This window comes from Emys orbicularis, chromosome 24, assembly GCF_028017835.1.
Source record: "Emys orbicularis isolate rEmyOrb1 chromosome 24, rEmyOrb1.hap1, whole genome shotgun sequence".
Lineage (NCBI taxonomy): Eukaryota > Metazoa > Chordata > Testudines > Emydidae > Emys > Emys orbicularis.
Window position 1 is genome coordinate 10,259,922 of NC_088706.1, and position 21,225 is coordinate 10,281,146.

The window sequence follows — 21,225 nt, forward strand, 5'->3', positions numbered from 1 at the left end:
TGCAGCTTTGCAAAATATAATAGGAATCACCCCAATCCCTTCATTACTGCTCCAATGCAGGGAGTTCCTGTAATCACTCTTGGAGGTGACAGAAAGGTCATAGTGAGATCTGAAGCACAAGTGGCTGTAGGCAACGGGGAAAGAATTATATTCGCCTGGATCACGTTTGTGATTTGTTGCTGGCAATAGCTTTTTTGGGGGGGAGGCAGGGCACAGGATGAGGGAGGTTTGGCGATCACGGGGCCTGGCTGCCTGTTAAGGATGGGGGTGGCCATGTGGGACCGGTTAAAGTAATTCTAAGGGTAAGTGGAACATGTCCTTGGGGCTTGTGTTTTGTAGGGTGCCACTCGGATGGGATAAAGCCTTCTTAGGGGTTTGCGGGGAGGGAGAGAAAGCCCCTGTAAAGGGTCATGGGGGAATAAGCCCCCTGTATGTGGAGGTAGCAGTCCTCTCGCCCCACAAATAAAATACTATAATACATGCCACGTGGTGCCACCTGGTGAACTCCTAAGGCAAATATTTGCCCCATCCCCAAGTGTCTCTCTTTCCCCCTCCCCTTCTGGCTTCATTAGACCTGGTGTGCAGCAGCTACTCCCGCCCCATTGCCCTCAATAGCAGCTCTCTGTGTCTTGAAGGACAGCGCTGTGAAACAAGACGGCCACGGTGGAATCGGATTGGCTGGAGGGTAATAAATATGCAGATTAACTGGGCCTCGGTGCTGTCCCATTGGTAACAGGCTAATTGTTACGCAGATTAGCTTGGTCTGGCTCTTTCCCTATTTGCTGGAGCTTCACATTTGGAGCTGCCCTATTGGTTGGAGACTATTGAATATACGAATGTGGGGGCTCTGCTTTCGTGCCCATTGGTGGCAGGATAATGAATATGCAGATTAGTCGGTTCTGGCTGCCTTCCCATTGGCTGCAGCCTTATTAATATGCAGCTCGCTGGGCTGCCTCTGCTGCTCCATTGGCGGCGCTGGGGTGACGGAGGCGGCCGGACCCTGCAGTCTCGCCCGGGCCGGCGGAGGGGGGCGGACGGGGCAGCTCTGCTCGGAGCTGGAGGCTCCCGGGCCGATGGCTGGATGGTTATGGGGCCAGGCAGCCTCCCCCCGGCGGCTGTGGAGCGGCTCCGGGGGCCGCGGCGGCGGCCTCTGCTCAGCATGGTGCTGCTGGTGTCCGTGTGCCTGGCCCCGCCGTCCGCAGGTAGCGGGGCAGCCGGGCCGGGGGCAGCGGAGCTGGATCGGGGCCAGTGGGAGGGGAGCCGAGCCGAGCCGGACTGGGGGGAGCTGGACTGGGGCAGGGGGACCGGGAGGGGGACCCAGGCTGGGGATGCTGGGGGGTGGGGGAACCTGCACTGGGGCAGGTGGGGGATCCGGGTTGGGGGGGGGGAGCTGGGCTGGGGGAGGGGGAGGGGGGGAAAGGGGACCCGGGCTGGGGATGCTGGGGGACCCGGAGTGGGGAGGGGGAAGCCAGACCGGGGTTGCTGAGGGGCTGGGGGAGCTGGACTGGGGCACGTAGAGGTGGGGAAAGGGGGACTCGGGCAGGGGATGCTGGGCGTGGGGGGAGCTGGACTGGGGCACGTAGAGGTGGGGAAAGGGGGATCTGGGCTGGGGATGATGGGGGACCCAGAGTGGGGAGGGGGAAGCCAGACTGGGGGAGCTGGAATGGGGATGGTGGAGGGAGCTGGACTGGGGATGCTGGGGGGAGAGGGGAAGCGGGGAGCTGTACTGGGACCGGTAGAGGGGGGGAAAGGGGAACCTGGGCTGGGGATGATGGGGAGGAGCTGGACTGAGGGGATCTGGGTTGGGGGAATGGGGGACCCGGGCTGGGGATGCTGAGAGCTGGACTGGAGCAGGTGGAGGAGGGAAGGGGGGAGCTGGGCTGGGGATGCTGGAGGGAAGGGGGGAGCTGGGCTGGGTAACTGGAGAGGAGCTGAGCTGGGGAGGAGAGGGTCGGAACTGGAATAGAAACTCCGGGGAGGGGCTGGGGGGAGTTAGCTGATGGGAGCAGCCGGAGATGGGCTGGGGGTGTAAAGGGGGAGATGGGGTGCCCATGCCTTGGGTCAGGGGGTACCCAGGCAGGTGTCTCATTTGAGGGGCTGCAGGGAGCACCAGACCATGTGCCTTGACTGAGGCACCGTGGGGGAAAGGGAGAGCCCAGAGCACATGCCTAGTGGGAGAGGATGAGGGCATCCCCAGTTGGCTGCCTCTTTTGGGGACCCCTCTCTCTGGGAGCTGGGATCCCTGCCGGGCACCCCTCGGTGGTGGCAGCATAGTTGGAAGCGGGGGTCCCAAAACACATGCCTTATTGGGGGGCTTCAGGGTGTGCCTGAGTTGGGGGCCCCTCTGTGGGGTGTGCTGAGGAGGAACCTGGATGCTCAGCTTAGTTGGCGGGCCCTCCTGCGTGTGCGTGTTGTGGGGGTGGACGAGCCTTTTCTGGGAGGTTTGTTTTTTCTATGAGGAGCGAACGTGCAGCTCCTGCCAAAGCAAACAAGGCGGCTGCCTGGAGCACAGAGGCGCCTTTCTGCTGCCGGCGGGCCAGCCAGGGACAGCGGCCCAAGGAGGGCTGGGTCGGCTCCCTCTCCATCTCCTGGGCTGGGGACCCCCTTCCCTGGCAGGGGCTGCACAGCGCTGTCCTCTCCATTGCCTGCTTCTCCAGACCCCAAGGCACGAACCAATAAAACCTCCTGGGGCTTGAAGGTCCAACTGGGAGGTGTGGACTTTCCCAGCCTTCCCTGCTTTCTGTGCCCAATTCTGTCGCCCATGGGCGTGTGAGCACTGCCATTCCTGGTAGGCAGAGGAATGATCTGCTTGATAACCCCTGCTGTCGCAGGGGATTTCTGCTAGCTAAGCATGAAATACAGCCCAGTAGGTAGAGGGTTTGCACAAGATGTTCTTGCATCCTGTGTGAAGAATAATGATGTGGAAGTAGGGCTGGGCCCCTCTACCCTGCAGTGACTCTACCCCGCAAAGGGGGTGTGCGTGTGGAAGATGTACTAACTTTGTTCTTTACAAAGCATTAAGGTTTGGTTTAAACCTAAAGTGAGAGGGGGAAATATGTTCTTAGTAGAGGTCATTGTATCTTTGTGACGCTGTCTAAGAAGGTGTCGTTTTAGAACAGATGTCAACTGTTTCCTCAGTTGCTGTAACTAGGAAAATCCCTAGGCCATTGGAGTGAAGCATCTCTCTTTAGTATTGGATTTTAAGCAAAAAACTGCACAAGATGCGGAGCAGAAACATTAAAATACAATTAATTGTGGAAGCTGTCGAAGTGTAAACGAGGCATAAAGGTGGGGAATGCAGTGAATGACTCGCATTCCCTCCTAGCAGATTTCACATGTGGCTCAGAGCACTTAGGAAGGTGGATAATTCTCCCTATTTTCCAGATGGAGGCAAAAGTCAAAAATATCAAATGTGCACTAATTTGGGGTGCGTCAGTTCTTGGGTGCTCCACTGGAAATGCCCAGGCCCTGACTTCTGAGGTGCTGAGTACCCAATGCTGTTACTGAGTTCATTGGAAGTTATGGGTGCTCAGCGTTTCAGAAAGGCAGGCTCCAATTGGGCATCCAAAATTAGTGGGTGATTTTGAAAACTTCAGCCTGAGTGATTTTTTTCCCCCCCAAGAGCAGACAAGACGGTGGCAGAATTGGGAATAGAACTCAGGAATCTTAACTCCCATGCGCCGTCCACAGTTCATTATTCTAATTGCCAAGACGCCCAGCTATAGAAAGTAACTTTTCTTCTTTTCCCTGAGTTGGAGGGAGAGGGAGAACTGTTTTGTGCCTTAATGTAAAACCTAGCTAAACCTGTGACAGCAGTATGTTCACACATGGCTGTGAGATGCTTCCAGGGAGGCGGATATTGTGTGTTTAAGATCTACAGCTAATCAGTACAGATTTGCATGCTGGGTCTAAAATTGCTGCATTGCTGATATCTGCCTCCAGGGAGGATACTGGATGAATTTAATAACTTCTGTGTTTTGTCCTTTTAACATTTGTGGGCTGGTTCAGGGTAGCAAACAGTGTAGCATTGTGTGTATAAGAACACAACACACACACAGTGCAGTGATATTTCTAGGAAGAATAACAGTAGTCTAGATGTCTTGCAGATTGTTACACACTTGACAAAATGTGGGTGGATATAAACAAGCCTTTCAAAATTCTGTTCACTTGAGGCGTGGAACTTTATTTTGAATAACAAGTAAATCATGATTTTTTTTTCCCCCCCCCTCTTCCTAATGGCAAAAGCAGGCAGTCGATCTTGTGACTTGGCTGGTAAATGTCAGTGATCGTTTTGCCACTTTTGTATAATATGTATATGAAAAGCAAATGCAAGTCATTGCATTGCACTGCCTGATGCTGTCTTACGTATGTTTGTAGTACGTTGTAGCTTGTGTAACATCCATGTAATGCACAACACCTATTTTTCTGCAAAAGTAACCCCGCTCCTTTATTTTCACTCTGTAAAAATGTTTTAACCCTGGTTATTTTTTTGCTCTGCCCCGCCTTAGAGAGAGGGGGATTTAGTTAATAAAAAAACACAAGAAAATGCTGGTGATACTGAACTCTTGACTTAATACTTGTCTGTCTCAGGAGAATTGTGATGGCCCTGGTTGGTAAAGTGCCGTGGAGATGGAGTGCTATCTTAAGTGCAAGGCGTTGATGGGTCACAACAGCCAGTAGGTAGCATCTATATCTCAGTCAAGCTGTCATGAAGAGTTTGGCCTCTGTTTTCTCTACCTATAGGACTTTTTTAAGCCCCCGGATAGGATCTTTCATTGCAGTATCGGGAGGGGGAAAGATCCATCTTTATATGACTTGTGCTTAGGGCAGATCCTACCTCTCTAGTTGCTAGTTAGTGGGCAGATCATTGACATCCGTCAAATGTTTGCTGTTGATCAGAATGACCTTTTCTCCTTGCAGTGCGTGGCCAGCAGTGCCGAATCCAGCGCTGCAATGCAGACTACGTGGCTGCCACATCTCCTACCCATGCCTTGCCGGAAGAGACGCCGCTGGACGTGGATTATTGCATTGCCTTGCGGGCGTACTCCGTGTGCACCAGAAAGACAGCCAAATCCTGCCGGGGAGACCTGGTGTATCACTCGGCCGTCTTCCGAATCAAGGAACTCTTTCCGCAGCACAACTGCTCCAGCGACGGGCCGACTTCCTCGGCAAAAGCCCCCGGCACACCGGACCCTCTGGTTTCAGAGCTGTGCAACTACGAGAGCAGATCTGGCTTTCAGAAGAAATTTGCCCACTGTGGATTATTTGGGGATCCTCATTTAAGGACCTTTAAAGATGAGTTTCAGACGTGTAAAGTAGAGGGCGCTTGGCCGCTAATAGACAATCAGTACCTGTCGGTCCAGGTCACCAACGTCCCAGTTGTTCTGGGATCCAGCGCCACGGCCACCAGCAAGGTAATCAGACCCCTTTTTAAAAAAACAAAACAACCCCTCCCCCCCCCAACTCCCTACCCTTCTACTTAATAGCTTCTGTTAGGAGGGACTAAGCTGCTGTGATCATCTGCTACCCCCTTGTGGTCATCGGAGGAAGTGAATTTCAGAGTGTGTACTTAGGAAACCGCCTCTCCTAGATGGGGGCTTAGAATTGTTTGTTCTGTACCTTTCTCGCAGGTCTGTCATGTTACCATGGTCTTCCGTAATTACAGGACTGCATTAGAGGTTCAGATGGTGTCCTCGGACCCCGGGGGACATTCAGGGCCTGCCTCCATAGCAGGGCTGTGCAACCCTTCCGTGTGTAAGCGCCCCAAACCTGCTGAGTTTTGCGACAAACTCAGGACCGGTTCCCAAACCTTCAGGAAAAGCTGGCTTCACTTCAGGGCTTTAAGTGAGGGACGAGAAAAGTGAATCTGTTTCCAACTGAGTTTTGTTTTGAGATCTCTGGAGTTGGACGGAGTCTAGGGAGGAGAGGCAGCACATCTCTGAGCAGGAGCTGAGGAAGTGTGAGGGCTCTGTGTAGCCCCAAACCCTCTGTACAGGTCAGGTCTTGAGGGTGAAAAGCTTTTCTTCCAGCCTGGTCGGAGGCGGGCGGCTTTGGCAATACTCCAGGTGGAAGATTAAAAATCGTTGTTTAAAAACCCCTCGGCCTACATCCTTCTCCTCCCCTCCTACAGAAAGACAGTCAAGGACCTACTGGAAGGCAGAGGATTTGTGACAGATGTTGCTCATGTTTCTTAGTATACCACTGGCAGCTGTTCAGAACTGCACCGATGAGCGCAGTAGCAGAACTGGACTAGAAGAGAGCCCCTGTCAGGACCCTCTTTCGGGCCATGCTGTAGAGTAGGACTCCGTTCTCCGCTCAGGCACTGACTTGGGGTGTGACAGTGGGCCTGTTAATCTGAGACAACCCTTCTGTGAAGCTCTTTGAGAGCCCCAGAGGAGAGATGGGCTCAGGGCAAAGTATGATTGACTCCAGTGTCCCAGCTAAGATCCCTTCTTGATCGAAACTGGCTCTCATCTCCAACGCTGTGTGTGACTGCTGGATTGTCTAGCTGCATCTTCAACAGTATCTGCTCGTTGCTACGATATCCCAGAGCTTCAGTATGAAAATCCCAACAACCACAGTTTTCTGTCTTGTTTCTAGTAGTGTTAATTCGTGCATGTGGGTAGTGTTGGACTGACAACATGGCATGCTGCAGGTTCCCTCTTTGATCTGATGGAAGGGTACGGCACCAGCATTAACCATGCAAGCGTCTTTCCATGGCCTTGCAGGCTTCTCGGCCTTGCTGTGTGATCTAAAGCACCAACACCAGGGGCTGTGGCCATGGGGAATATCCGGGTGTGGGAGGTGGCGGGTTTTGTGATGAGCAAACTAGCATTCTAGGAATAAAGCCATTCACTTGGGTCATGTGCCCTGCATGCGTCTGATGGTAACGACCTAAACTCTGCTTGCCAGCCTGGGATTAGACCCAGGCTTAAACCAGGGGTTCTCAACCTTTTTTCTTTCTGAGCCCCCCCCCCAACATGTGATTAAAAATTCCACGTCCCACCTGTGCCACAACTCTTTATAAAAAGCCAGGGCCGGCGTTAAGGGGTAGCAAGTGGGGCAGTTGCCCGCGGGCCCACGCCATAGGGCGCCCCATGAAGCTAAGTTGCTCAGGCTTCTGCTTCAGCCCGTGGCAGGGCTCAGGGCCCTGGGCTTCAGCCTTGAGTGGCAGGGCTTAGGCCCAGCAAGTCTAACACTGGCCCTGCTTGGCGGACCCCCTGAAACCTGCTCACGGCCCCCCAGGGGACCCCGAACCGCTGGTTGGGACCCACGGCCCATTTCCAATACACCGAGGCCCTGCGCCATTCTACCCCTTGCATTTAGTGTGTCAGGAGTCGGTAGCTTTATGCAGGAAGGGTCACCTGTTCCACAGACTAGACCAGCAGCTCTGAATTGTGCTCCTCTGCGTCTGTGGCTTCCCAGGCTCTCTGGCTACCTTTGCCCTGCTCTTGCAGTTTAACTGGAGGCTGGTATCAGCCCCCTCTGGGGTGTTACCTGTTTGTTCGGTGTCCAGCTGTTTTCAGTAGCACTAGCTGGGGTAAGCAGAGTGAAGCATTAGAGAGGGTTGTATCTTTATAACCCCTTTATAAGGAGACGTGGTGGCATGGAGATGCCTAACTCGGGGCCAAAAATGCCATTGGGTAGTAAGCTTCCTAGGAGGTAAGCATTGGTCTGCTCAGCCCAGCAACACCCAAATCCCTTTCAAATCAGCCCCTGTGCGCCTAGGACAAGTTTGACAGCAGTGCTGGCATTTTATGCAATGTGCCCATTTTATTTTTAATGGTGGAGGGAGGGATAGCTCAATGGTTTGAGCATTGGCCTGCTAAACCCAGGGTTGTGAGTTCAATCCTTGAGGGGGCCATTTAGGGATCTGGGGCAAAAATCTGTCTGGGGATTGGTCCTGCTTTGAGCAGGGGGTGGGACTAGATGACCTCCTGAGGTCCCTTCCAACCCTGATAGTCTATGATTCTTTGTAAGTGCAATAGCTGACACTAGCCAGGCAGGGAACGAGATGGTCAGGGCAGAGCTAGAGAGACAGCAGTGGAGCTCTCCTGGTTCCCAGCCCTGTGATCAGTCTGCTAGGCCACGTTACCTCTCGGTGTCTCCCATCTGACAGGCAAATGAGCAGTCTGATCCTGCCTATGCATCATTTCCTCCCTGTATTGGGCAACCCAAGAGCTTCTCTTCCCGGTTTGTCTGTCTTTGGTCCAGCCAGTAGAACTCACTGGCTCCTGGACACTGAGACGCCTGCAGTGGCTATCTGTGATGCCACCTCCTCTTTCAATCCCTCTTCTGCCACGCCCACTTCCCTCACTTTCCTTCCCATCTTTCAGTGCGTTGGCTTTTCTTGGACACTGCTGCTTTAGTTCTCCTGGGTGCTCTACCTCTACCCACCCCCGGTTGGTTTCTGCCTCCCTTTTAGCAGATCTTCTCCTCTCTGTACTCCCGTCCAGCCCCATCCTGCTTTCCTATCGCTGCTGAGGTTCATGGCTACTTTTCTGGTGCTCATTAAATGCCAACTCTGAAGGTGCTTCCACCTTCTGCTTGGCCCACACCCTCCGTCCTGACCTCCCTTTGGGTCTCCTGCTGCTGGGGTGACGTGTATTTTGGTCTCAGGAAGGTGCCTGCTACCCAGCTGAGCTTGCGAGCCTGGGGGACTCTGTTCTGCTTTGCAGCTGTGACCTCGCACCTGGGCACCCCCTCAGCTGCTCCTCCACCCGCCTCATGGCAGGGCCTCCTGTCAGTGCCACAACTTTGAAGCCTTGGTGTTGGGTGCTCGCTCAGAGGGGCTCCCCTCCTGTTTCCTCCTGGGTCTTCTCCAGTTGAGGGAAGCTGGGAGGGTTTTTTCCCCCTCTGTGCTTCAGCTTCTTGGCGGTTGATTTAGATTAGGGGCTGTCCGCCTGCGTTCTGGGTCCAGCTTTAACCGGCCGAGCACCCTGCGTGGTCCCTGCTACGCTCATTCTCCTTGTGGCTAGCACAGCTAAGGAAGGACGGGTCTTCATCGTCAAGCCTAATGCTCACCCAGCAGCCACTGTTGCTCTGCTGCAGGGGAGCATCGGAGACAATCGCTCTGGTGTTGTAGGACAGGAGGGGAGGTCAGGGCCTGCTCCCTAGCGAAAGCCGTTGGAGGGGGGCAGCTAGATAGGTGGGCAGGCTGGGGCAAGGCTGTGGTTCTCAGGTGCCTCACAGAGGACTGTGTCTTTCCAACCCACCTTCCCTTCAGTCTTGAGTCTCCATCTTCCCTGCCACGTCTGCAGGGCTTGGCTCCCGGGAACTGGCCCTTCGGAGGTGAGGGGCGGGGGGGGGGAAATAAACCAGTTACAGTGCCGGGCTTAATTACAGCCCCCATCTTTGTACGTCAGCTGCTCAGTTCTTCATGCTGCTGGTAGGGCTTTCGGTTCGTTAAGGACTGATTTTCCTCTGTGGGTGACCGAGGCCCCCACCTACCTCCCCACCCCCAATCTCCTAGACTGCTTATTTCTGCCGTCCTGTGTGTTGACATCCCCTCCTCTGCAGATTGTTTCAGCTGCACAGCCGGTAATGGGTGAACGTACACCAAAGAAGCCCATCTCCCCCACACAAAGGGAGAGGGGAAAAAATGCTGCTTGGAGTAGCAGGAAAGAAGGATTCTCTCTAGTTTAGTTGATCAGAGTCTCTGGAAACCATGAGCCGGGGATGGGTCTAGAACCAGGAGGAAGTGGGGCTTAGATTGTAAGTGCTTTGGGAGAGGACTGTAAGAACATAAGAACGGCCATACTGGGTCACACCAAAGGTCCATCTAGCCCAGTATCCTGTCTTCCGACAGTGGCCAGTGCCAGGTGCCCCGGAGGGAATGGACAGAACAGGACTGGCAGTTCTGTTTGTACAGAGCCTAGCACAGAAGGGTGCTGGCCCATGGCTGGCGTTCCTAGGTGCTACGGCGACACAAATAATAAGAGGTGGGAGCAGCAACTTGGCACACCCAGGTTGAGACCGTAGGCTGCCCCGGGCTGGAGTTTGAGAACAGTGTGCCGTTCTGAAACCTTCAGGGCACTTGTCCTTACCTGCCTACCCCATGCGTAAGCCCCTTTGTTTTCAGTTTAAACCGATTTTTACCCGGGTTTTACAGAAAGTAGTATTCAGGGTTTTTTTTTTTTTCCTTCTGATTTTTCACCCTACTTTTGTATCATTCAAATATATACAAAATAACTGGTTTTATTAGGAACATACGATACCTTGCATGAGATCTATGTATTAAGATAATACATTAGTCTGTGTATATGCAAAGCTGCCTGTTGAAATAAGACTATGTATTAGTCTAGAAGATGCACACAATAAACAAACAGGCCTGCACGCAAGCTCTGAAGTGTGTGCGCATCTGAAGGTACTGATGAATGTCACGCCCACCACGTACACATCTCAAGCTGTTAGCAGATAACGGTTTAAAGATTTGACACACTGAAATGGGAAGAAAATGAAAATGTGTCTGAGAATACGTTTCAGAACACAAGGAAGTATTCGAAAGTTTAAAAACAAAAACGGGAGAAAAGAATTAAGTATGCGCTGCAAATAGTGTGGTCCAATTATTAAATGTAAATATTTATAGGCTAATAGTACACGTCTGGTCTACACTACAAACTTAGGTCGACATAAGCTACATTAAGTCAATCTAATAATGTATGTGTCTACACTACTGAGTCCCTTCTGCCGACCTAAGTCAACTTCTGTACTCCACCTCCATGAGAGACGTAGCGCTTGATTCGGCAGCCGCAGGTCGACATGGCGTTGTGCAATTCGAATGAATTGGCCTCCTGGCGGTGTCCCACAGTGCTCTGCTGTGACCGTTCTGGACTGCACTTTCAACTCCACTGCACGTCACCCAGGTACACAGGAAACAGTCGCTCCCCTGTTAAAGCCCTGGGAACTTTTGAATGTTCATTTCCTGTTTGATCAGCGTGGAGAGCTCGCCAGCACAGCTGATCATGGAGACTCAAGGCCGCAAACGTGCTCCAGCGTGGAGCACATAGGAGGTGGTGGATCTTATTGCTGTGTGGGGAAGAGGAGTCTGTGCAGGCAGAGCTCGATTCAGCAGAAGAAACGCTGACGTCTGTGCCAAGATCGCATGGGGGTGAAGGGCTACACCAGGGACACACAGCAATGCCGCGTGAAAATAAAGGGGCTTCGGCAAGCGTACCAGAAGACAAGGGAGGTGAACAGTCGTTCTGGTTTTGCCCCACAGACACACCGCTTCTCTGAGGAGCTGCATGCGATTCTCGGCAGCGACCCCATCGCTCCCCAAAACGCTCCATGGATACCTGCCAGGAGCCCCGGGCAACCTCGAGCGACAACGAGGAGGACATTGTTGATGAGGAAGAGGAGGTGGAGAATGTGAGGCAGGCAGGGGCGGCTCCAGGCACCAGCGCACCAAGCGTGTGCCTGGGGCGGCAAGCCGCGGGGGGGAGGCCTGCCGGTCGCTGTGGGGGCGGCAGTCAGGGAGCCTTCGGCGGCATGCCTGCGGGAGGTCCGCCGGTCCCGTGGCTTCAGCGGCAATTTGGCAGCGGGTACGCCAAAGGTGCGGGATTGGCGGACCTCCTGCAGGCATGCCGCCAAATCCACGTTACCAGCGGACCTCCCGCAGGCATGCCGCCGAAAGCTGCCTGCCCGCCGTGCTTGGGGTGGCAAAATACATAGAGCCGCCCCTGGAGGCAGGCAAGCGGAGGATCCATTTTCCCCGACAGCTAAGAACTGCTTTTAACCCTGGAGCCCATCCCTTCACAGGACCAGTTGGCAGTGGAGCGTGATGCCGGGAAAGGCACCTCTGGTGAGTCCACGTTTCCAGTCAAACTGTAGGGGTTACATGCTATTATATTTTATGTTTAATCTGAACAAAAAAGTAGGTGTAGTGGGTATTGGTGGCCACTCCAGCTATGCCGAGGGTGCTCTCCGAAACAGACGGTTTATGTGCACGGGGATGGCCTGGGAGTCCTCCATGGAGATACTCTGCAATCCTTTACAGAAGGTTTCGGGGAAGGGCTGCCTTTTTGCATTCACCACGGTAGGACACTTTCCCGCGTCACTCCAGTATTAACTCTGCTGGGATCATTGCAGCACACAGCATGGCAGCATAAGGACCAGGTCTGTACCCAGACGCTTTCAGCATCTGCTCCCTTGCCGCCTCTGTTCCCCTCAGGAGAGTGATATCGCACAGGGTCACCTAGGGGGAACGGGGGAAGCTTTCAATGCTAGCCCTTAAACCACAAATAATTCAGCAAGAAATCCACCACCTGTTTGGTGAAATATGAGTGTCACAACCAGGCTTTCCCAAACGTGCCGTGGTTGGAAGGGATCACCGGGTATTGCAAGCAGCATGGGGGGTTGGGGGGGGGGGGGAGAGGAGCTTGTTTGTCTCCCTTCCCCCCCCAACCCGGTGCTGCTTTTGTAAAAAAACAAACTATTGGTGGGGCTTTACCCTGGTGCCTGTCCTCAAGCACTGTCCAGGTTGCTAGGAGAAAGGGGGCTTTTCTCAAGTTCCAACCTGTGATCCCACAAAAGCAGCAGCACAAGGCCTCTCGCCCATGCCTCGTGGCCTTACTCGCCCAAGCTGGAGCAGCAAACCGACACTTGCAATAGCCAGCGGTTGAGATTCCGTTGTGGCTTGCAGTGAAATGCATTGATGGGTGGTTTTGGTTTTAAATAAAAAAAAAAAAAAAAAAAAAAAAAAAAACATTTACCTTGCACCAGAAACCATGTAAGCACTGTCAATGCTACCCTCATGCTTTGCAGCAGAAACCTTGTCCGTCGGCGCATCCTCCACACCGGGACAGAGACTTTCCCGGATTAGAAGGCAGAAAAAGAAGATGCAGGAGTATGGGTTCAATGCGTTAATGTGCGCCTCCGAGAGTGACAAGACGGAGCTCCGAGCATGGAGGATTGCACTGTCTGAGGACCTGGACCTGGACAGGGAGGACAGGAGAGCATACAGGGATGCAGGAAGAGATGCTGCGGATTATGAATGAGCAGTCAGACACGTTGAGGTTCATGAAAGGCAGCTGGATGCGAGAGTCCCGCTGCAGCCAATGCTGAACCTGCTGCCATCATCGCCCAGTTCTACATCCTCCTCCCCCAAACGTCCTATTAGATGTGTGCATGTGGGGTGTTCTGTATCCCTTGCACTCAACACCAGAGGAGGGTACAAGGACCAGAAGGTGCCCATTCCCACACCTTTAATTGTTGTTGCAGTGCATCTGTAAGCAAGCGTTCCTTGTTTCTCTCCCCCACAGTGTTATCAGCCCTTTTGCCCCAGGTTATCTTACTTTTCTTTGCTGTCTCTGTGTGTTTTGTGTGCATAATAAAACTTAACGGATTGAGGAGAAAAGGCTCTTTATTCATTCAACACATGGTGGTTGATGGGGGTGGAGTTTAAAGGGGAGAAAGTGCAAGGAAGAGGACAGCTTGGTAAGGAACAACACAGATAAGTGTCCCATTACTCTGGCTCATTGCTGAAACTGGTTTTCAAATCCTCGCGGAGACACAGAGCCCCTTGATGTGCTCTTCTTATTGCCCTGGTGTCTGGCTGCTCAAAATTGGCTGCCACGTGATCTGCCTCAACCCCACCCCCACCCCGGTGGAAACTTTTCTCCCTTTTTCACAGATATTATGGAGCACACAGCAGGCAGCAATAACAGTGGGGCTATTGCTTTCACTGAGGTCTAACCTAGTAAGCAGACAGCGCCAGCAACCTTTTAAACGTCCAAAGGTACATTTCACCACCATTCTGCATTTGTTCAGCCAATGGTTGAACTGGTCCTTACTGCTGTCCAGGCTGCTCGTGTGCAGCTTCATGAGCCATGGAAGCAAGGAGTAGGCTGGGTCTCCCAGGTTCACGATCGGCATTTCAACATCACCAATGGTTATTTTTCAGTCTGGAAAGAAAGTCCCTGCTTTCAGCTTTCTGAACAGACCTGTGTTCCTAAAGATGTCTGCGTCATGCACCTTTCCCGGCCATCCCATGTTGATGTTGGTGAAACAGCCCCTGTGATCCACCAGCGCTTGCAACACTATTAAGTAGTACCCCGTTTTGGTTTATGTACTCTTTGGCAAGGTGGTCTGGTGCCAAGATAGGGACATGTGTTCTATCGCCCCGCTGAAGTTAGTGGATGCTTTTGTCGTGCTGGGATTCCCTATGTCCTGCACGTTGCCCAGAATCACTACCCTCCTTAGCAGAAGTCTGTTAATGGCCCTGCAACCTTGGATCACAACAGATCCCACGTTAGATTTACTCACTCTGAATTAGTTCCCCACTGACGGGTAGTAGTCTGGCATTGCAAGCTTCCACAGAGCTATCGCCACTCGCTTCTCCACTGTCAGAGCAGCTCTCATTTTACTATTGCTGCGTTTCAGGGCCGGGGAACGCTCTTCACGCAGTTCCTGGAAAGTGGCCTTAGGCACTGGAAAGTTCTGCAGCCCTGCTCGTCATCCCATGGCCGCATAACGATGCGGTCTCACCAGGCAGTGCTGGTTTCCCAGGCCCAGAAACGGTGCTCAACCGTGTCAAGGTGATGCGTGACTGTCACCAGCAACTGTGAATTGCTTCGCTCTAGGTCTTCCAGCAGGGTTGCTTGTGTGGCATCACGTTGTTCCGTGTGGCGGCTCTTGTATCAGCTGTGTAAATACTGCAGGATAAGGCACTCTGAACAACAGAGTACAGCTGAGCGGGGTCCATGCTTATCGTGCTATGGCGTCCGCGCGGATAACCCAGGCTCACGAAAAAAGACAAGAAAAAGGCTTGGCTTGTTTGCCATTGATTTCAGGGAGGGAGGGAGGTAAGTGCATCACGGGAGGTTAACGCGATGTTCCCCTAACCACCCGTGCCAATGTTTTGGTCCCATAAGGCATTGCAAGCCCAACCCAAAATTCCACTTGGCTATATGCACTGAGGGATAGCTACCCATGATGCAGTGCTCCGTGCGTCGATGCAAGCCCTGCTAGTGAGGATGCACTCCGTGGACACGCAAGGTCGACTTACTTCAATTGGAGGCTTAATGTCGACTTCCATAAAGTCAACTTAACTTTGTAGTGTAGTCATGGCCTAAGTCTACTGCAGTAAACTGTTTATTCAAATGAAAAGTTTTAGTTGGGCATTAGATATGTACTGTTTCCTTAAACACAGAGGTGGCATTGAGTTTTGAGTTCTGTTTTAGTTCTGCAGCAACCCACATTGATGAACAGAATTCAAAACCTTCATCTACTGGATACTTTCCACCCCCCTGTCTTTCGGCCCACCAAAATAAAACCCGATATTTACCTAGAAAAATTAATAGTTTTTTGCCCTGATTTTCACCTGTTTTTGTGGTGGTGGTAATAAACACTGACCATTCCCAAGAAAAATAAAATAAAAACGGAAAATGAAGGGCCCCACCTATGCATTGGGCCTTGTTGAGAGACGAAGGCAAATATCCTGTCCTGTACACGTATCCGGCTGGCGCCTGGCTTCCCTTGCCGCCAGACAAGGGCACGGTGCTGATGGCCTCTTGTCGCCTAAGTTTAAACCCGTGCAGGAGCCTTGAAACAGTTGCTGTCCCTAGTGAGTTCAGGGCTGGCCTCACTGGACGTTGACGGCCTCTAACCATAAAAGAGGCACAGCAGAGTTTGGGAAGTTCCCTTCCCCACACCTCAACGTTGGCTGGGATAGCCCAGCTCGGGTCAGCCTCTGCCCGCACTTACCCCTTCTGCTGAGCATGCCCTTGTGAACGCTCTTTAGGCTGTGTGGACATCTGCTGGCCCGGTTGACTTCTCGCTGGTTACCAAAAGCGACCTCGGCTCTGACGGCGGACGAGGTCGGAGTTAGAAGCGACGATGAACTTTGTGATTTATTAGCTCTCGCTGTGCTCTGTAGAACCATGTCCTGGCAGCTGGATGTGCCAGCGGAGGGTTGTGGGGCCCAGAGGAGAGCTGCAGCTAAGAGCGGCTCTTTAAGGTTGTGGGCCCAGTGGCCTCAGCAATCCGGCTGCCAGGTTTGAAACGACTTGAGCCAAGGTGCCTCTAGCAGAATAGATATTCTGGGGCCCCTGGGTTCCTCACGACCCGCACACACAGTGCGGGAGGTAAGCTTCAGCTCTCGTGGAATGTGTCACTGGGAAGTAGAGAACAGATGGCTTAGGGCAGAGGTCCCCAAAGTGTGGGAGGATGGAGGAATGTTTGGAGGGGCATGGCTGGGGACCAGGCCCCACGGGGGACGGGAAGGGAGCGCCACCCAGCTCTGCTCCTGGCCCCCGCAGTCAGCCCCACACCCATGTCCCCCCCAATAGCTCTGCGCCCAACCTCGGCCCCCTTATCCCTGTCCATGTCCCCCCTTCCTGGAGCTGTGACCCCGCTCCCGGCCCCGGCTCCCTGATCCTTGTCGGGTGGGAGGCACTGGACTGGGGGAGAGGGAGGAGCTGATCGGTGGGGCCCACCGGTGGGTGCTGAGCACCCACTGTTTTTTTCCCCGTGGGTGCTCCAGCCCCGGAGCACCCAGGGAGTCAGCGTCTATCCCCAAAGCCTCATTGTGAGCTGCCACGTCGCCCGGTGCCTTTCCCTAGTGGACACAGCTGCAGTGGGAGGTGGGGACCAGGCTGCGTTTTCACCAGGCTGATCTCCTTGCTTTCCGTCTCCTCTGCAGATCACGCTGATCTTTAAGAGTTACCAGGGCTGCACGGAGCAGAAGGTTTATCAGGCGACCACAGAGGACCTGCCGCTGGCGTTCAGTGACGGCACAAGAACCGGAGGGTGGCAGGAGAGCGCCAGCAGCCTGCGCATCCTGGAAAAGCCGGACGCCGGCCAGGTGGAGATCCAGGCCAACTACATCGGCAGCACTGTCATCATCCGCCAAGTGGGCCGCTACCTCACCTTCGCCATCCGTGTGCCGGAGGAGACCCTGAACCTCTCGGAGGAGAGCGCCGGCCTCCAGCTCTGTCTGCACGGCTGCCCGAAGAACGAGCTGATCCAAGAGCACAGGCTAAGTCTGGGGAGCTCCAGCCCCCTCTGGCCCAGCTCCCGACGGGCCTACACGGTGGAGATGGCCACCGAGCAGTGTCGCCACATCCTGCAGGTGGAGGACGTGTATTTCCAGTCCTGCGTCTTTGACCTGCTCACCACGGGGGACCCGGAGTTCTCCATGGCTGCTTACGGGGCCTTGGAAGACTTGAAGGCGTTGTACCCCAGCAGACTCAAGTTGCATACGGTCTCCAAGACTATTAATGTGGCCACTGGCGCTCCCGGGCCTGGGCAGCCCGCTGCCTCGTTAGTCTGGTGCGGTCTTGCCTTCCTAAAGCTGTTCTGGTGCTGCTAATGAGTGTGGACCTTTTGTCAGTATTGGGCCCCCATATAGGAAGAGAGAAGCCCCTGGCACCTCCCAATCTTGGAGCAAAGTGGAGGGTCCAAATTCTCCTCCCTCCAAGCCGGCCTGCTTGGTCCAGCTGACTCTGTTGCTAACTGAAGGCAAAGTGCGGCTTGCTCAGATGTTCTGGTCTCCACTGAATCCCATACACTACAGCTGCACCCCTGCCTTGTGAGCAAGAGTCGGGGACCAGCGTTGGCTCTTGCTTTGCCAGGGCTGCTGCTTAGTAGGTTGGCCAGACTCTCAACTGGCCATCTCTGGGGGCAATGCTGCCCCCATCCATAATACCTGCTTACCAGCCCCTTCTCTGACCCTGAGGTGCTTCCCCACCCTGTCCTCCAGTCAGAACCTCCTCCAGCTTTCCCCATGGGTGGCCCTTCGAGGGATTTCTCTGCCATCTCATGGCCGCCGTGCGCCTAGGTTGACGCCGTGCGCCTAGGTTGACCCCGTGCTGACTTCGTGTTCTTACCAAGCGCTCTGCTTCCCTGTGCCATGATGAGCAAACTGGGGGGGCCATACTACACGGCTGGGGCTGGTACTGGCCCCTTGTTTCCTCTGCGCTCCAGATCCAGAGCGATGGCTGTAGAAACAAAGCCAACTAAGAAGCCCTGTCTGCAGATAGCCCCGTGCCTCAGGAAACTACGCTGTGAAACCTGGCTCCTTTCCAATGCCCCTGAGGAAAGCTGCTGGTTTGAGCAGGAAGGGGCCTTGCGCTGTTCCTCCCGCAGAGCGGTCTAACCTGTGAAATGGTCACGATAGCCAGACACACACGCCCCGTGGCTTCAACTAGCCCGAGCCCAGACAGAGCCCTTTGTGGATTTGGGAGCGGCCGAGCCTGAAGAAACAGCTTCTCTTATTATCACTGCTGAGACGTGTAGATTTGTGCTCTCCAGCCTGTAAATGTGTCTGTACGTTCTGTACAACTGGTGTTCCTCCACGCTGCTGTTCTTTGTGGACTTTCTAAACCTCCCCCCAACCAGCTGTTCATAGCATTTTAACCTCTATTTTAATTAAACCGCTGTTTTTTAAAGTGTCCGTGGTCTCGTGCCTGTATGCAGGGAAGGAGTCGAATTGCCTGAGCCTGCAGCCTGATCCCCGATGTGCTCGATTACAAGGGCTGCTGGTCCCTCAATGTAAAGGCGTAGATGTAATGCCCTCTGCAACAAATGGCACAAGAAGAAAGGTGGAGTGAGAGCTTCCCTTCTCCGCAGGAACCAGCCTCCACGCTTGGAGCCTGGTCATTCATCAGAGGCCTTTACCAGCCCCAAGCCCAGTTTTCCTCTCCGCCGGCATGTCCCTCCGTACCCTGCAGCGTGATCTCGGCTAGGCTAAGCAGACGCCAGGGCTCAAGCTCCATTTGCGACGTACCTGCGGTGGCTCCGCACAAGCGGGTGCACCAAAAATAGCAGCAGTGGTGAGAGGGGCTGCCCGGTCTTGAGCAGGATCCGATGGGGGAGGGGGGGCATGGCTCACCCCTCCTGCCACTGCACTGGGCTCTCCCTTGCTGCCCCACCTCCAGCCTAGGGTAGCAAAACGTTTTGCTAGGTGAGCTGGCCTTGGAATGAAGCGGGCCGGCCCCAAGCCGCTCTGCTGCAGCAGGCAGCGTGTTGCTTCCATTTGCTCGCCTCCTCTTGCGGCCCCTTTTTCTCTGCTTTGGCCTGGGGCTGCAGCCCTAGAGCTGTGGCTCTGTGTGAGGACATCTTGCCCAAGCCAGTGGGTGGAGTATTGGACCGGGCTGCACTTTAGGTCTCCACTTTCCCTCCCTCTCTTTTTACCTTGATTCTATTCAGCTGGTTACTGTCAACGGAGAAACCGCCCTGTTCTAGAACATGCAAGAGCAGGGCTGGGGCTCGACCTGGACAGTACGGGACAAGCGTCCAGCCCCTCTTGGCAATAATTCTTTGCCTAAGGACCTCCACAGTGCTTCAAACCCAAAGCCTCAGTCTCCCCTATGAGCTCAGTGATCGTTGCAGTAAACAAAGGCATGTAGATGTGAGATAACTGACCAATGCAGCCGGTGGTCGATTAGCCACTGGGCCAACAGAGCCCATGTCCGGGGGCCCTGGAAAAATGGGCACCCCTATGCCCTGACCCCCCCCCCCTCCCATCCGGCGCTCCTGCCGGGGAGCAGGATCAGGGCATGGGGGCTTGCCCCGCTCCGTCCACCCACCTGGCACTCCTGCCCCCAGGCTGCAACCACACTCCCTGGCAGGGCAAGCTCCTACGCCCTGACCCCATTTCCCTGGTAGGAGCATGAGGGGGAGGGGGGAAGGGACTGAAGGGGTAGGGAGGGGCTCCCACTTGCTCTGGCCCAGGGCCTCACAAAACTGTAATCATCCTCTGAATGCAACACCTGGAGATTGGAAAAATGGTCTCCAATGGTTTAAATGTAAACTGGAACAATAAGAGCACTTAGGAAATCTCCGCCAGGAGCACCATGACTTTGAGGGGAAAACATTAAAAGCTAGCCTGCTAGAGCCTTTATTTCCCCATAAACCTTTGCTTTCCTTGAGCACCTTTCATAGGAGTAGCTCAAAGCACTTTATAAACCAGGCCTGCTTGGAAAATAAATGTTCATTCCATTTTCAGAAGGGGAAACTGAAACATACACGCAACATACCGGGACTGAGCTAATATCGAACACAAGATCCTGCTGGCCTGGGCTGACCACAGTCCCGCTTACCTTACGCTACAGATCAGAGGAGGGTTGAAATTGCCTTTTTTTTTTTCTTTCTCTCTCTCTCTCTTGCCAAGCTCAGATATTCTGGTCTAAGTTAATAGATGGGCCAGCGTCGAGTTTGAGTCCTGAAGGGCTGTTCCATTTTATTTACAGAGCTGCTGTGGGAACTAATCAGTTAAAAATAAAACCGCTGTACTTTGTAACTAACCCATTAAAAGAGGGAGAGAAGACCCATTTGCCTTGTAGCTGCTGTAGCTTATCGGTGTAGGTCACTGAGCCGGGGGCGCGTGTGATGCGGTTGGCTTTCAGAGGCTGCAGACCAAAGTGTACGTTTCTGGCCAACTCTCGTCAGCGAGTCACCTAGATCCGGGGCTGAAACCGCTTGCTGGCATGATGCTGTGGCTAAAGCACAGCGCGGGGAGTTGCGAATGGACAGTTCAGGGCCTGGCCTCCATGTCCCCAGCTCTCCAACGCAAATGCTGCCACTCCCGGTCTCGCAGCGTTCACCAGGGCTGGGGGCGCCAATAAATGGAGAGGTGCTGGGGCAGTGTGCAGCTATTATGGGGCTGGTGCCATCTAACGTCCTAGAGAGCTACTGCCCTTTAGGGATGCCTGTTTATAAGGACATTTGCTGGCGTATAGCCTGAATGGGACCCTACTTTCTGTCCATTCCCAAGGCTACAGGCCTTGCTGAATACAGAGGGAACTTAAGTACATGCTTGACTGTAGAGCGGTGCTTAAGGGTATAGTGCTACTGCAGCTGGCTGACGTAATACCCAGCTTGGGGGCGACATGCATGTGCTAGCTTTGATCAAGATAGTGTGCTAAAAACAGCAGAGTGGCCCTGGCGGCTTGGGCTGGCAGCTCAAGTATGAGCCTGTTTGAGGTCTTAGGTGCTTAGAGGTCACAACACTCCTGCTGCCACGGCCACGCTGCTATCTTCAGTGCAGTAGCTCCACTAAAGCTAACCCGGGTACGTCTCCCTGAGCTGAGGGAATCTCATCTCCCAGCTGCAGTGCAGATGTACCCCAACTGATTTGCTGAATAGGGATGGACTTAAGCCTGTATTTAAATGCTTTACTCATTTGGGGCCCTCCTGACTGTCTTCAAACCCAAGCAACCATTTGGCGACGGACACAACCAACAGCCGAAAACCAGTTACTTAACAAGTAAAACTTTTATTAAA

At 53.8% G+C, this 21,225-nt stretch overlaps 1 protein-coding gene across 1 annotated transcript; it reads left to right on the forward strand.

Moving 5' to 3' along the window:
* The first annotated feature begins 1,081 nt into the window (after positions 1 to 1,081).
* Positions 1,082 to 17,311, forward strand: LOC135894168 (repulsive guidance molecule A-like). Its single transcript, XM_065422220.1, has 3 exons — positions 1,082 to 1,202; positions 4,921 to 5,414; positions 16,643 to 17,311. The coding sequence occupies exons 1-3, from the start codon at positions 1,082 to 1,084 to the stop codon at positions 17,309 to 17,311; spliced, it is 1,284 nt and encodes a 427-aa protein (XP_065278292.1).
* Positions 17,312 to 21,225: the final 3,914 nt, after the last annotated feature.

Excerpts from the sequence above, each read along its gene's own strand:
- LOC135894168 (XM_065422220.1), top strand. The coding sequence starts at position 1,082 with ATGGTTATGGGGCCAGGCAGCCTCCCCCCGGCGGCTGTGGAGCGGCTC. Across the intron at positions 1,203-4,920 it reads CCTGGCCCCGCCGTCCGCAG|TGCGTGGCCAGCAGTGCCGA; the intron begins GTAGCGGGGCAG and ends TTCTCCTTGCAG. Across the intron at positions 5,415-16,642 it reads GCGCCACGGCCACCAGCAAG|ATCACGCTGATCTTTAAGAG; the intron begins GTAATCAGACCC and ends TCTCCTCTGCAG.